The 16,641-nt window shown below is 40.4% G+C and overlaps 1 protein-coding gene across 1 annotated transcript; it reads right to left on the bottom strand.

Annotated features, from left to right (window-relative positions):
- Window positions 1–4,970: 4,970 nt before the first annotated feature.
- Window positions 4,971–11,012, bottom strand: LOC122034682 (glucan endo-1,3-beta-glucosidase 1-like). Its single transcript, XM_042594016.1, has 4 exons — window positions 10,881–11,012; window positions 9,506–10,795; window positions 5,352–5,379; window positions 4,971–5,261 (listed from the first exon to the last, which is right to left on the bottom strand). Exons 1-4 carry the CDS (start codon window positions 10,936–10,938, stop codon window positions 5,105–5,107), a joined length of 1,533 nt encoding a protein of 510 aa, XP_042449950.1. The 5' UTR covers window positions 10,939–11,012; the 3' UTR covers window positions 4,971–5,104.
- Window positions 11,013–16,641: the final 5,629 nt, after the last annotated feature.

Genomic DNA, 16,641 nt, shown 5'->3' with positions numbered 1-16,641 from the left:
ACTCAACGGCTAGATTTCTGGATTCTTCCTTGTCTTCTTCGCAGGTGCAGCATATAAACCTCTACAGTAAAGGTGGAAAATAGTTCTGGCTCTTGCTCCTTACTGCGATTTGAGCTTTGCTGAGCTCCTCTTTGCTGAAGCTTCTGTGAGCTTCCCTCGACTGGTTGATCAGTTGCTGTTGGCATCATCCGTTAAGTTGCTGCTTCATCAACGGACTCCAGTCGACGAGAAGAAGGCAAGAAAACTTGGTAGAGTGTATTTACATTCATATTATCCATTGTTTCTTGCTTTATTTATTGTACTCCTTTATTGCTGTTGCAAAAGAGATTGTGGCAAGGTTTCTCCACCCAGAAGGAGTTCATATTAGCCGGTTATCCGGGGTCTCATCCACCGACGGATTGATAGGCTTCGTCCACCTTACGGACACGCCGAGGAGTAGGAGTATCATCTCCGAACCTCGTTACATCATCGTTTTTGAGGTTTGATCTTCTCCACTTTCGTTTCTACATTGTATTTCCGCTGCGCTAACCTAAATTGTAGGAAGAAACGATAATTTGAGGTCGGCTATTCACACCCCCCCTCTCTAGCCGCTATCCGAAGGTCCTAACAAATGCATCACTATAAATTTAAGCTTTAAACAAAACATATTGATCAATTTGGGTAATCTGGCTAGTAACAAACTAGTTAGAATGATATACTCAAATTGACTAACCTGAATCAACAGGTCCTATCTTGTGATAGTTAGTTAAGTATGAAGATTGGGCATTTCATCATAAGGATATTTTTTTTGAATTTTTAAAACTCATGCTTGGACTTTTAGGTACTTATCAATTTTAGGATTATTTTTTCAAAATTATTTTCTCAAATTTTTCTTCTTAATTTTTTAAATTTCATCTTTAAAAATCTTTTCAAAATTATTTTCAAATCTTTCAAACTCACACTTAATTTTCAAAATTATTGTTTACCTTAGCAACTTTTCAAAATTATTTTGCCTTAACAAATTTTTTAACTCTAAGAAATTTTTAAATCTTAACTTATCAAATTTTTTTATAACACCTTTTCAAAATTATTTTGTCTTAAAACTTTTTTTAAATATTCATTTTTTTTCAATTTTTGACTTTTAAAATTTTTCAAACCATATTTCTAAATCTTGCTAAGCTTTTAAAGGTCTACTTTTCTTAGATACTTAGATTTTTTATCAAACCTTTTTTTCAAAACTATATTACGTTTCCCCTATTTTTGATGTGTCAAAGGGGGAGAGATAGTAATTCAGGGGGAGTTGTTAAACTCACGAGGAGTAAAATGAAAAATAAATGCTTGTTTACTTATATATTTGCATATATTAACTTACTGTGAACCTTGGTTGCCAAACATCAAAAAGGAGGAGATTGTTGGTATAGGGTGCACCAACATCAAACCTGAGTTTTGATGTTGTCAAAGGTTTAAGTTAATTCTTGTGGTGATCAAACAAGTTAACTGAGTGTGCAGGTTGTTTACTCAATTGGGAAAATCCTAGTCGTGATTAGGCAGGAAAGTCTTAGCAGATCATAGACGCCAGGCGGAAATACCAAGTGGGTCGAGAGGATTCGACACTTGGCGGGGAAGCTCGATAGGTTTGGAGGACCGAAGATCAAGGGAAAGTCTTGGTGGGTCGATCCGATGCTAAGCAACAAAGTCCAAACAGGTCTGGAGGACCAAGGTTTGATAGATAGGTTTAGGTAAGTAACTAGAGGAGCGACAGTGAGGTCGTGTTCCGGGAAGAAACAAACCCTAGGTCACTGATCCAACTGAAGAAACTGTGAAGGTTTCCAAGTTGAGATCAGGACAGTGTTACTGTCTATTACTAATCATACATCTCACTATATTATTTTGCTAATCTTTATTTTATAGGAAATTGTCTAACTATGTTTTGCAGGGAACAACCTGATCGGTCGACCGAACCAAGCTAACTCAGACCAGAGACTAGTTCAGACCAAAAGCATAGCACAGTCTGACCAAAGCTTGATCGGTCGATCGAACCAGAGGATCGATCAACCGAACCTTAATGATATGGCACAGATCAGACCGAACCAAAGCAGAGAAGGAAACCTGGCTAATCGGTCAACTAAATCGGAAGATCGATCAACCGAACAATCTCTCATTAATGGAGCATTAAGTGTAAATCTCGGCGAACAAGAAAGGTTCACAGTTCGGTCGACCGAACATGGTGATTGATCGACCGGACCATTAAATGTCGTCAATGCCTGAAGATCGGATCTCAGTGAATAAGGAAGGAAGCGGGTTCGGTCGATTGAACCCAAGGATCGGTCGACCGAACGTTGATGATTCTTATAAAAAGGAGCTCGAGGTTCGAGGCTGGAAGACAATTAAGTCAATCAAGGTTTCTGTTCACCTTTGTGCAAAAGTTTCGTGCAACACTTCTTCAAGCAAGCTACTACTTCATTCAAGTACCGCCCAACCTTCATCATTTTTCTACTGTCAGTATAATTTTAGATTGCTTGCATTGTATTTACTTTTAATAAGATAGTAGGTTGTTACTATCTTATATTATTCATTGTACGAATTACTTCTTTTCGAAGGTTTCAGAAAGAAGAATTATAGTTAATTGCCCAACGGTGCAATCAAGGATCGCGGGCTTTGGAGTAGGAGTCGACGTAGGTTCCGAACCAAGTAACCACCCGAGTCGTCTATTTTATTATTCTATTTTCCGTTGCTTACTGTGATTATTTTTATGATATGATAAGAAGAGTTTTTAAAAGAGCGATATTCACCCCACCCCCAACCCCCCATCGCTTTCTATCGATCCTTCACAAGTCTATGCTTAAGCTTATGTTATGAATTTGCATGTCTATGTTTAGATTTACAATTATGTCTATGATTAGGTAGTGATCAAGCTATGACTCGGGCAAACCCAGGAAGCTTACTAAGCATGACCAGTAACCCTAGCCCAAGAGCTCACCAAATCCTATATTGTTGGGCTGTGACTGGTGACCCCTATTGGTGCAATCGACCTCTAGGGTTTCGATGTTTGACAATATACCTAAGTTTGGTCAATTTGACCAAGGGTTGATCCAAACAGGACTTGATGTTCGGAAAAGAAAAGTCTAGTCAGCACTAGATGACTAGCAAAGGTAAGTCCTACCCAAAGGATAGGTAGGTGAGAAGTCTACTGAGTGACTAGTCCTAACTGGAGGTTAGGCAAAATGGAAGTCCTGGTGAGTGAAGTCAGACCCTAGTGAGTGAAGTTAGGTGGTAGAAGTTATGGTAAGTGAAGTCAGGCCCTAGTGAGTGAAGCTAGGTAGTGGAAGTCCTGATGAGTGAAGCATGACCCTAGTGAGTGAAGCTAGGTGGTGGAAGTCTTGGTGAGTGAAGTCAGACAATGGAAGTCCTAGTGAGTGAAGCTGTGCAATCCTAGGGGAGGTAACCCTAGGTTATATATGACCGACTAGTTTCCAGTCGACCACGCTAGCGAATCTTGAAATCTGTTAAACACTGTCTTACTTTACTGTTTTGTCTATTGTGCTAACTCAGTGTTGCAGGGAAGTCCAGCTAGGTCAACAGATCAATCGGATAGCTGGCATAAAGTCCAAAGAGGTCAACAGGCTGACCGGATGTCTGGCAAAATGGTAAGTTAAGGTAAGTCACTAGAGGAGAGTGACTTGGTGAGAACGTGTTCCCCGTTTGAGGGAATAGTAGGCGTCGATCTAACTTAGATCCATTTTGAAAATCTAAGTTAAGATCTTGACTAGATTCTGGTCTCGAGGAGACATAATCTAATTATTACTTTATTTGCTATACTATGCTAACTTTGTTTTGCAGGATATTATAATGTTTATTGCCTCAGACTAATCTTTTTCTTGTTGGAAAAAGTGGTTCGGGCGCTCAGAATTCAAAACTCTATCTCGTCGTAAACGTGAAGCGCGCTGATTGGCTGGGTCGATGTCACAGTCGAGGCGCCCGAAAGGGATCCGAGCTAGCAAACTTTAAGATCCAACAACCCCATCCTAGGAGCTCACCAAATCCTATGTGGTTGGAGTGTGACCGGTAACCCTAGCCTACGAGCTCACCAAATCCTATGTGATTGTAGTGTGACCTGAGACCCTAGCCCGGGAGCTCACCAAATCCTATGTTGTTAAGTGTGACCGGTGACCCTAGCCTGAGAGCTCACCAAATTTTATGAGGTAGAGTGTGACCGATTACCCTAACCCGGGAGCTCACCAACCCTATGTGGTTTATAACATGCCAGTCTGCTTACGTAGCACTCCATTTACGATTATGCCTATGTTCAAGTTATGTTCATGATAGGTTCAAATATGATTATGGTTATGCTCAGTATGTGTGTTTATGCCTACAAGTATGTTTGTGCCTATGCTTATATACATGCTTATGATTATGTTTATTCTCATGCTTAAGTTTATTTGCATGTTTATGCTTTTCTGCTTATGTTCATGACTATGATATGCCAGCAATCAAATCCTAAGTTACCCAGCATGTGCTTCCCTTAGTACACTAGATTATAGGCTAACTATTGCATAAAATGGTTTTGAACATGCTGAGTCCGTAGACTCACCGTTGAATTTATTTGAAAGGCGAGACACGTGAGATGGGAGGTGGCGACCAATGAGCAGGCTTGGGCAGTGGGCGCACAACCTGAAGACCCTTTTTAGTTTATATTTCCACATAATCTAGCAATTTATTTGTTTGATGCAGGAACCTATGATAAGAATTTAGTATTTTCTTTTATGTCGACAGTTTAGATTTAAGTTATATATATGTATGAATTATTATACAAGAAAAATATAAATGAAAAAAAAAATAGAGACATTACATACCATCACACGATATTAAGAAAAGATAAATAAATACGGGAGTTTCACAAAATTGCCCAATCACGCTCATCTATGGTACCACGGCGATGGAAGTTGAAGCTGGTGGTTGTTAATTTAGTTCTCAGACTTTATGGACAAGAGTTTAGCAAAGAAAGAATATGAACAAAACTTTATTCCACAAAGACAGTTATTACATAACTAATCAATAAATAATTGTATTGTTTCTACAAAATTGCCAAATTATTTGTTAGCTCTTCCTTGCTAGCCATTAGTTTCTAAAGCCTCATGGTTGAGACAGAAACCACCAAAATCATGTTCAAGATCATGAAAACAATGTTGTTATTCTGCTCTGTTAGTCTCAATCTGGGAGGTATACCTGCTTTGCTGGTTTCCGTAGCATTACTGCCTTCGCTTGTCATGTTCATCTGCTTGCTGCATAGAACAACAGAACTTAGAAAAATTTGTTAAATGTTAATGTCATAAGCTATATTTTGAGTGAAAACTATTGAAAGGTTCTCTCACCTTCCAGGAAAGATACAATTTCCATGACCTGCAACATGACACTTGTATTTCAGTAATGAACAAAGCGTTGCAAGGTCATAAGGAACAATGATTAACAAAATACTTGATAGCAACATGAGTAACTCAGTTAATGCTGAACATTGTAACGACCAAATGGACTCAAAACAGAATGATAAATAAAGTATTTCATTGCAACAGGAATCTGCAGCCAGCCACTCAACCTACTCTAGCTGGAATGCTGGATCAGGCAGGTTGGTAGAGTTTTCCTCAATCACAGAAGTAAACTCTCAAAGATGCACCGAGTTGTACCAAATTTAAACAATTGCAACAAATGTTTGTTTCCTAGATTTTATATTACGAAGTCATGGTTGTCAAGGAGGCATCCATTTTATAATAAATGTGAGAGCCTTCTTGGCACCGACTTGTCTTCAAAATACCCCTTTTCCTTAACATAGTATCTGATCCCGTCCGGAAGCTGAGTCAGATGAAGGCGGGTCTTGTTGTGCGAAAAGTTGACGGAGAGTCGTTGAAGTGCTGGATACGCCGGATACCCCCCTGGAAAGGTTCGTACGGGTGACCTCTGAAGAAAGATGATCAGGACGATGACGCTATTGTTCTGCACACACTCAGACGAGTCCACCGGTCGTTAGAGACCAAGAACTAGGGAAAAAGTTCCCAGGTCAGGCCCTCCGACGCTCAAGTCAAGTACTTTTTCCCCAGAAATCGTAGAGAAAGGATGAAAAGTAAATGACTAGTGAGAAATGATGAGTGAGCATACCTGCATAAGGGACAAGACATCCATTTTTATACTGTAACGAAGATTCCTGGGTCTGACGGATGTCAAGGAATGTCGGCTGTCAGGCTTTGTCTGGCGGTGGTTGACACGTGGCTCTTCCTAATAGGCTGCGGCAAAACCAAAGGTGTATTGAGCCCCGACTGTTGGCATATTCCTGACACCTTGATTATTCCCTCTGACAAGCGGTTGCATTCCTCGGTTGATTTGTCCTGTAGCCCCTGACCGATCCAGGATCTGGATTTGCCCTGTTTTTATATACTGTTGCCTTCGACTTATATGCCCCGATCTGTGTTAAGCTCGTGTCCGGATCTGCCCTTGTCGTCTGCTATCTTGATCTGCCTTCCAGGTCTGTGTTCAGACCGGTGACCTTTGGCTTGGGCGTCCCGACCTGCGCGCTGGGCCTGTTTGCCGACCCACATCTGTCTGCTGTTATCCAAGGCATGAACGTCCCGACCTGCACGCTGGGTCTGTCTGACGACCCACATCTGTCTGCTGTTATCCAAGGCATGAACGTCCCGACCTGCACGCTGGGTCTGTCTGTCGACCCGCATTTGTCTGCTGTTATCCAGGGCATGAACGTCCCGACCTGCACGCTGGGTCTGTCCCCCGACCCACATCTATCTGCTGTTATCCAAAGCATGAACGTCCCGACCTGCACGCTGGGCCTGTTTGCTGACCCACATCTGTCTGTTGTTATCCAAGGCATGAACGTCCCGACCTGCACGTTGGGTCTGTCTGCCGACCCGTATCTGTCTGCTGTTATCCAGGGCATGAACGTCCCGACCCGCACGCTGGGTCTGCCTCAGACCTATTGGCTTGTATTCTCCGTCCTTAGCTATATCTGGCCCGCGGGCCCGTTTATTACTCACTGTTAGGGCCGGTCTTATGATCTCCTCCTTTGACCGCCCTGTCCGCTAAGACTTTGACTTTGGACACGTCAGCTGGAGTTTTGACCTTCCTTTCTTCCACATCAGCTTGACTGCTGACCTGCCTGACTTTTGACCTTCCTGTCCTCCAGATCAGCTTGACTGCTGACCTGCCACGGAGGCCTGACTTTTGACCTTCCTGTCCTCCAGATCAGCTTGACTGCTGACTTACCATGGAGGCCTGACTTTTGACCTTCCTGTCCTCCAGATCAGCTTGACTGCTGACCCGCCACGGAGGCCTGACTTTTGACCTTCCTGCCCTCCAGATCAGCTTGACTGTTGACCCGCCACAGAGGCTTGACTTCTGACCTTCCTATCCTACAGGTCAACTGGACTTCTGTCCCTCTTGCGGCCTTGACTCCGGGCCACATCATCCTATTGACCCCACAAAACACGCACCGTATCAATATCATTGCAAAAGGTCTGAGTTTCAAATCCTACCAATCCAAAATTTAAAAAAAAAATTGTACTTCTGAGTCATGAAGCATGTGAGGGGTGTATCGAAACTAGGAGGATTTATGTCCATTAGTCCCACAGATAAATGCAGTGATCCATTATACTTTTTAGCAACTTCCATCAAGTTGATTTTTTTTAAGCTACAGCAAATCAAAGTGTGAAACCACTTCTCCACCTGAATGTAGATCCAGTGTAATTATAATAATTTATAGGGAATTCCAGGTTGAATGGGTTGTTTTGGCAAATAAATAAATTGATGTAAGTGATTGGTCATTTGAAGTCTTACACTTGACTGTCAAGGAATGTGAAATCAATTTGCCCATTGTAAAACTTCAATATGATGAATCATGACACGAGATCTTAAATTTGCATCTAAACATCCTTGCATTCGACCCAAAAACTGAAAAAATTGACAGAAAAATCACTCAAATAGAAATCCATAGATGTCTATATGCTTTGTAAATGAAGAGTGTAGAACCATTTTGTCGAGCCTAAAATTCAAAAACAGTCAATAAGTGGCACAAACTTTTTGTTTGTTTGCATATAATCACATATTAGTTCTCACAAGTAAAATTAACAGAAAAATAACTCAAGTGGAAGCCCTATGAAACTTAGATGAAACTATCAATTCTATCATTGTGAATTTGCAGTCAAAATGAACGACCTAGATGAAACTATTTATCTTTCATTGTTTGCCATTATCAGAGGGAATATATTTAGGTTTTGGATTTTTTTTTTTCTCTTGAGTGTGTTAATACTGTAAGGCATTTGTAATGCAAGATAGGCTGCATTGGCCCTTAGAAGACAATGAGCAATTTCATTAAAACTATTCACTTGCAATTGTTTACCACTATCAGATGAAAAAGGCATAACTCTATTTGATTCTTTTGAATGTGTTCTTGTAGCACTGTAGCTTTTTTTTTTTTTGGGTGACAAATAGATTTATATTTATTACCCTTTTGCGGAAAGGAAAAAGAACAATCTCGTTGTTCATTTTGACAGCTTGGTCATTTCAAAGACCAAGTGTATGTATTTTCCTTTTTTTATATACTTTAAATGCTCTTTTTTGTAAATGTGTAGTTGTTTGTGACGGAAAAATGGGTGATTCATATGAAATTTTTATTTTTCGAAGTTTGATCATTTTAGAGAGTCAATCTAAGAGGGCCTTAGGGAAGATACAAGGAGAAGAGGGTGTCAATGTAGTGGCAAAGGAGATGATCTCGAGGAGACCGACAGAGAGAGACTGGCAATGTTGAGAAGATAATCGTGAGGGAAAAAAAACGAAGAAAATAAGCAGTTTTGGTGTTTTCTTTTTGGCAGAATTGGTTCAATAGGGGGAGGAAAGGGTAGTTGGAATAATAATTTCCTTGGATAATTTTGGAAAAGGAAGTGCTCTTTGATCATAATGAAAATGAGGGTCCCCTTTATTATTTTTCCCCTCAAATCTTTTGGTGCTGGTACATAACTTCATGTGAGAAAGCACCAATTTGCAATGTACTATTACTTGGGAAATCATCTATGGTAATATGCTATAGATATGCCATAGCAACTTTATTGCATGCTTCAGACTAGATGAAAGAATAATTTTCTAATCAAACTATTCGTTATTCTAGTGGCCTTCAGAAAACTGTGGAAAATGTGATTTACAGCAGGATCCAGCTCATTCTGCTATTTTATGCAACTACAATCTATGCTTGTTCTGACACATTCTGCAGCCAGTCCTCCTTGCCTCCCCATCCAGCTCTCGATCATATATCACCAAATTCACTCACATGTTGATAGTGTATTGTCCATTAATGGACTTATCAATCTTATTTTTAAATAAATCATTTGCGATTTGAAACACAAATTGATCTAAAACAGCTAGCTAGCTAGCTAGCTAGCTAGTGAACTATGATTCTATGAAGCAATACTGAACTGCAGATGAAAATGTAAGGAAAAAAACAAAGGAGAGGATTGTGGTTTGATTGACTTACTTGGGTCGGTGGTGGTGATCATGGCGATGCCTTGGAAGTAGCAGGATCCGGCGGCCTTGCTCTGCGATTGATAGTAGCTGTCAAAGGCGTAGGAAGCGTGGTCCCTAACGTCGTTTGGCAGGTAGCAGCTTTCCCCAGGCTGCAAGTCCGAGCAGTTGGCCCGACCCGGGCCGCACGCCCAGTCCAGCGCCGCCTGCAGCGATCGCCGGTCCGCCCCCTCCGCCGCCATGCAGTATGTCCGATCCGTCGTGTCGTTCGCCAGGAAGCCCCCTGCTCCCGTCGACCGAAGCAGGTACACCGCCGTTCCGTTCCCGTAAAACAGCCCCCAGCTCGCCTCTGACACCGGCCCTGGGCGCAGGTCTTCGTCGAATAGCTCGTAGATATAGACGCTAGGTGTGGCCTCCGGCCGCATCGGTGTGCCTGTGCGACCGAACACGTGGCGTATGAGGTTGGAGTTGTAGGTGCTCGCCAGGTCCGGCGTGGCGTGGGGCTCGTCCCGGCGGGCGCCGTTGTGTGGCCACCCTGTTTCAGTGATGAGCACGGGCACGGTGCTGAAGTTGAGATTGCGCATGGAGACGTAGGCGGCGTCGACCATGGCGTCGAGCACGTTGGTGTAGTGGAGAAGCGTGTTGGGGTCGACCTCCTCGAGGGCCGGCGCCAGGGGCCGGAACAGGGCGTTGTCCAGGGGCACGGCGCCGCGGCTCTGCATAAAGGCGTAGTAAGGGTAGAGGTTGAGCATGAGCGGTGCGCCGGTATCGTTCAGGAATTGGAGGAGCGGGAGCAGGAAGGCGGAGGCCAGCGTCTGGTTGAAGTAAGCTTGCGAGGGGGGAAAGGGATCGAGGATGACGGAGAACGGCAGTGGAGTGGAGACCGGGATGGAGGAGAGATTAGCGGCGGCGAGGGCTGCGGAGAGGGAGCGGAGTGCAGGTAGGAGGACCGGGAGGGCGTTTGGGACCGCCGTGGGAACCTCGTCCCCCACAGCCACGGCCGAGATTGGGGTATCCGGGTCGAAGGGGAGGATGTGGCGGGCGACCCAGGCGGCGGCGCTGGCGTTGGATGAGCCGAGAGCGATGAGCTGGTCGTTGGGCACACCGAGGGCGACGGAGACGCCAGCGCCCGCCAGGGCGGAGAGGATGCCAGAGTCGGCGTCGTAGAGGCGAACGTGCTGGATCTGCTGCGCTTTCAGGAAGGCCGCGATGTCAGCTGGGGAGAGAAGATTCGACAGGTCGGTGCCGATGTTCACGCCGACGAACGGCGCCTTCGCGGATCGGCTACCAGCGGCCGCTCCAACTGCAAATGCAACACGAAAATTGGATCAAGACACGACATTTGCAGGTGGAGGAGCGAAATCAAGGCGATCGAAGACCAAAGTTACCTGCAAGAAAATAATGGATGAGGAGGAAGAGGAAAAGTGGGTAGGGATTTGATCCCATCGAGCTGGGACTGCCCTCAATTTGTCTGCAGCTTGGAAAGGAATTGGTTTTGCTAGTGCTAGTGCTAGTGCTAGTGCTTGTGCTCGGTGGAGGCGAATGAGCAGCAGTCGCATTATCTTTGCTTTCCCTTGGAGTTTCGTTGGTTGGTTCGTTGGTTGGCGAGTCTCGTGTTCTTTTCGTTCTTGTTGATTTCTATTTTTCTCCACACAATTTGTTACCTTTGCTGTTTGACTTGTGAGATGAAGCAATGGATGTTGCAGCAACGTTACGGGGGGAGTAGGACGGGGTAAAGATAGACGGACAGCTAAGTAAACTTTTGGCTTGTTTGTAGGGAAAAATGACTGCACACCAACCATTTTCAAATTACTCATTGCTTTAGCGGAGATGGACTGGAGTTGTTACTGGATCACCAGGTTACTTGCCATGCCATTCAACTTGTGCCGTCGCAATGCGGTCGATGCTCGAGTGGGATGCCAATTGTTGGAGGAACAAACAGCTTTCTATTGCTTAACAATGTCTCTCATATTTGACTTCGGCAGTGGATAAATAATCCCATGTTGCTTCCTTCAAATTCGAGAAAAGAATACCTTAACGAAATAAAAAAATGATTAATTTTAAAATACATTTAATTTTTTTAATTTTATTATCGAACACTCTAAATTAACATCTAACACTTATGGTAAAAAAAGGCAATTTAATAACAAAATAATAACTTTAGTAATACTTTGATATGCCATATATGATCCCTACAATTTATAATTGATTCTAATCTGAAAATAATAGAGATGACATGTTGGACATAGTGAATTAGTTATTAGCTAAAAGAGAACTCTTTACGTCATGAAGCGGCTTCCTTTAGATCCTGCGCACACAGAGACGAGCAATGCCCAAAAATCAAGGGGGAGTTCCTGATGAAGACCCTTCGACGTCCAAGTCAGTACAATTCCAAACGGGTGAAAGAAGAACAAGAGAGAACATGCGTGTGAGAGTAAGTGTCAGATATTCAAATAATGTACCTTGCCAACGGAGAAGACCCCTTTATATATCATCCCTCATAACCTTCGCAATCATGAGGCGACGAATGATATCAGAGGTTGTTGGGTAAGGAAAGGTGTACAACCTAGACAATGTGCAATAATTGTCCGAGGAATCTTTTATTTACCTATATGTATATTTTTTTCATCGTTTATAACTTATGTCATTGCTGGGGTTGTTGAAAAAATATGCTATCATAAGTGGTCAATTGATGGGAGACAATAATTCTTGAAGAAGATTCCAACAGAATATTCTCTGACATATGGTTGTTATTCTGGAAGATTGTTATAATTCTCTGTTTTTGTTGTTAGCTGAGTATATCTCGACCACCTCTATGGTCCGACCATCTTTATGTTTGTCCTTGTATTAAGTTGCTCAGTTATGTATTATGCTGCGTATATCTTGGTCAACCCATAAGGCCAGCTTCCTTTATATATGCCCTTGCATTAAGCTACTCAGTTATGTTTTGCATAATAATAGCGATCCGTTTGGAAAATAATATGATGCATTGGGCGTGTTGGAAATCCATTTGGGAATCAATATAAAGCTAAGTACTTTAAGCCCGACCAACCTTTTATCTGGCCGAGCATGCATAGAGGGATTTGAGAGCATAAGCGCCTTAAACCTAGCCGGACTTTTATTTGGCCAAACATGCATAGGGAGATTTATGAGACTCATGGAGGTCAATCCTTATTTTGACCATACATATGGCTGATCAATTACTGGCTGGGTCAGATATTTCAATCGGCCCATAAGGCCAACCATCTTTAAACCTGGCTGGGCACGCTATCTTTTCAGTTCAAGAGTAAAGCACTAAACCTTTTATGTTCGATCAACGTAAGGGATGGTTGACCTTCTCTTTGTCGACTTGCAATTAGGTTGGGTTGGACTTGAAAGCCTTAGCATTAGGTGAATAATCAAGCCAGGTGGGGAATGCTCTATTTTTTTTACTTTGATTGTCACATCACCTTGACTTTGATTGTCATGTCACATTGACTTTGACCGTCACACCACCTTAACTTTGACTGTCACGCCTTCTTCTGGATCCACTTGTTATAACCTGTATCAATAAGTATGACTGATACGCCGGTGAGACAAAGTTGTGAGTGATACTTGTTGTATTATCATCAACATCTAATTTCTCTTTCTCAAGAACAATCATTTGTAACTGTTGGTCCAGAATGCACTAGAATCAAACCTAAGTTTTGATGTTGTCAAAGATTTAAGTTAAGTCATGTTGTGATCCAACAATTTAACTAAGTGTACAGGATGTTTACTCAACTGGAAAGTCTTAGCAGATCGTGGAAGTCAGGCAAGAAGCTCAAGTGGGTTGAGAGGGCCCGACATTTGGCAAGGAAGCTCAATAGATTTAGAGGACCGAAGATCGAGGGAAAGTCCTGGTGAGCCAATCGGATGCTAAGCGGCAAAGTCCAAATATGCCTGGAGGACAAATGTTTAACAGATAGGTTAAGGTAAGCATATTGGAGAGGAGCGACGGTGAGGTCTTATTCCAGGAAGGAACAAACCCTAGGTCGTTGATCAAACTGAAGAAACTGAAAAGGTTTCTAAGTTGAGATCAAGATAGTGTTATAGTCAATTACTACTCATGCATCATACTATACTGTGCTAACCTTTGTTTTGCTGGGATATATTGTATTTAACTCTGTTTTTCTAGAACCGACCTGATCAGTCGATCGAACCAATTTGACTCAGACCATACCAGAGCGAAGTTAATCAAAGCCTGATCGGTTGATCGAACCAGTAGATCGGTCGACCGAACTTGATGATGTAGCACGGATCAGATCGAACCAAAGCAATAAAGGAATTCAGGCTGATCCGTTGACCGAACTCGGGGATCGGTCGATCGAACAATCACTTCATTAATGCAGAATTAAGTGTGAATCTCGATGAATAGGGAAGTTCACTATTCGGTCAATCGAACAAGGTGATCAATCGATTGAACCATTAAAGCTCATAAATGCGCGAATATCAGATCTAAACGAAGAAGGAAGGGAGCGCGTTCAATCGACTGATAGGAGTTTCAGTCGATCGAACGGATCAGTCGACCGATGGATTTATCAGTCGATCGATCCATGTTTCAGTTGACCGATCCATGAGTTTTCGGTTCACCTCTGTACTAAATCTCTATTTGTGTTATTACTCTGTTTCTTATCTTCAAGCAAGTTACTGCACCATCCAGAAGTACCGACCGAACTCAATCTACTACATATTGTCGGTATATTTTTGTTTAAGCTTGTATTGTTTTAATTTCCAAAATATAGTAGTGTCTTACTATCTTACATTCATCATTTTGTATGCATTAGTTCTTTTCGAAGATTTCAAAAAGAAGAATTCTAGTGGATTGTCCAACGGTGCGATCAAGAGATCGTGGGTCTTGGAGTAGGAGTCGACCTAGGCTCCGAATCAAGCAACCAATTTATGTCATCTGTATTACTTTCGTTTTGATTTTCGCTGCTTAATCTGATTTGTTTTACAAGCAAAAGAAAATTTTTTAACGTGCAATATTCACCCCCCTGTATCACATCTTTCGATCCTTCAGTAACATATTGTTTACATTCCTCTCTTTAATGTCTCATCAATGAGTTTAAATTTAAAATTATAATTTAATAAATTAGGTGTAAGTAAAAAGTTGGTAGGTAGGTCCATGGGCCTGTTGCCATTAACTCGGGTCATCGAGCCAAATCGTAACCAACCCGGCATGATGCCAGTCGTTTCAAGTTTTTTATTTTTTTTGTGTATCAGTTGGAACAACCGGTAGTTCCTAGCCATTGGAGCCCGTGGTTCCTAGCCATTGGGGGGTGGAGATGATTTTTTTTAGATTTTTTCAATGGTTAAGATCATTTGGCTATTTTTTATCAATGACTATAATTTAGTGTTTGTTACTATCCAAACTTTATAAATAGAGAGTTTATTTTATCATTTCCACACATCTTCTCTACTCTCATTCTAATTTTGCATTCTCTACACGTTTTGACTCCAAGTTTCTATTTCTACGCACTTTCATTTTCAACTTTCAACTATAATGGAAGGAGGCTGTGGAGGTTCATCATCTAGATCTTGGAAGAAAAAAAAATAGTGAATCTGCATGAGGACCCCAATTTTCAATCTGCCGATGATGAGACCGAGCACCTTCCAACACCTAAAATACAAGAAAGTACAAATGCAATTACTTCTAAAGTTTGAGAAATTTCTTTTAAAAAATCTTCTATTTTCACTAAACATTTTGAGCATGTCATTATTCAGTTGGAAGAATTGCGTGTAAAATGCAAACACTACAATATTCTCTATAAATTTCAAGCTGATAGTGGCTATGGGTTGTTGAAACGACATAGAGAAACAGAAAATATGGACTAAATTGTTCTTAAATATAATTATCTAGATTTTCTTCAACTATCAGTAATACTGATTTCGATTTATTTTTATATTTTAATAATAAATTTAGAGAATCATTAGCTAAATTTATTTTTGTATTCTATCTTTCTTTTTGTTTGGATCTAAATGCACATTTAAAATTTTTTTTGTAAAGAATCTCTTAATCCATGTGCTAAACGTGTTTCTAGAACTACACTTACTCGTATAATTAAAAAATTAGTAAAACAAGAAAAAATATTTAATTGATGAATTTAATAAATTAAATAATAAAGTTTATTTATGTTCCGATATTTGGAGTGATTATTGGGAAATACATTCATATATGAGTATGGCTTGTCATTAGATTGATAACTCTTGAAACTTCTAAAAAAATTATTAGCTTATAAAGTTTTCGCTGAATCGCATACTGCTCATAACATTGCACAATTATTATGTTTAATTTTAGAAGAATATGGATTAACTCATAAAATAATTTCAATATCATTAGATAATGTTAATTCTAATATCGCTTATATATAAGATTTAAAATTTAGTTGTTAATATGTTATTGGTAGTTTATTTTTTTATATTCAATGTATATGCCATATTTTAAATTTATGTGTTCAAGATGGATTAAAAATTTTAAAAAATCATGGTAAACCAATTAGAATGTATTTTTTTTATTTATAGTCGTATCCATCTACAATGAAACAATGAGGTATATTTTGCAAAATAAATAGAATAAGACGTAAAAAAAATTCCAAGTGAAGTATCAATACATTGGAATTCAACATATTAATTATTACAAAATTCATTTCAATATAAAAAATTATTATGTCTATTTTTTTACAAAATACTAATACTAATATATATATATATATATATATATTTATTTATTTATTTATTTATTTATTTTCACAATAATAAAATATTTATGGTAATATTTAACGATATAACTGAACAAATTTTTGTTGTTTATTATCCCATTACTCATTTAGTTTTAGAGATTTTTTTTCTAATATAATATTAGTTTTAAATGAACATCTTACTATTTTATTAAGAATTTGGATCATTTACTAACTAATTTTGGTGAAATCCAAAATGAAATTATATTAATGTCCTTTTTTTTCTTTTCACATTGAAAATAATTTTAAAGCTTATTAGTAATTTTCTCTAGTTATTTTTATATAAAAAATATGCACTAACATGATTTTCTTTAGTCCTACATCTTAGAATTAGTAACACCACCAGTGGAGAAACTTCTATAAATATCTTGGGCCGACGACATTAGAAAGC

Source organism: Zingiber officinale, chromosome 1A, assembly GCF_018446385.1.
Source record: "Zingiber officinale cultivar Zhangliang chromosome 1A, Zo_v1.1, whole genome shotgun sequence".
NCBI classification, from domain to species: domain Eukaryota; kingdom Viridiplantae; phylum Streptophyta; class Magnoliopsida; order Zingiberales; family Zingiberaceae; genus Zingiber; species Zingiber officinale.
This window is presented reverse-complemented; position numbering and strand designations above follow the sequence as displayed.

Excerpts from the sequence above, each read along its gene's own strand:
- LOC122034682 (XM_042594016.1), bottom strand. The coding sequence starts at position 10,938 with ATGGGATCAAATCCCTACCCACTTTTCCTCTTCCTCCTCATCCATTAT. Across the intron at positions 10,796-10,880 it reads CATCCATTATTTTCTTGCAG|TTGGAGCGGCCGCTGGTAGC; the intron begins GTAACTTTGGTC and ends TTGCATTTGCAG. Across the intron at positions 5,262-5,351 it reads AATTGTATCTTTCCTGGAAG|CAAGCAGATGAACATGACAA; the intron begins GTGAGAGAACCT and ends TGTTCTATGCAG.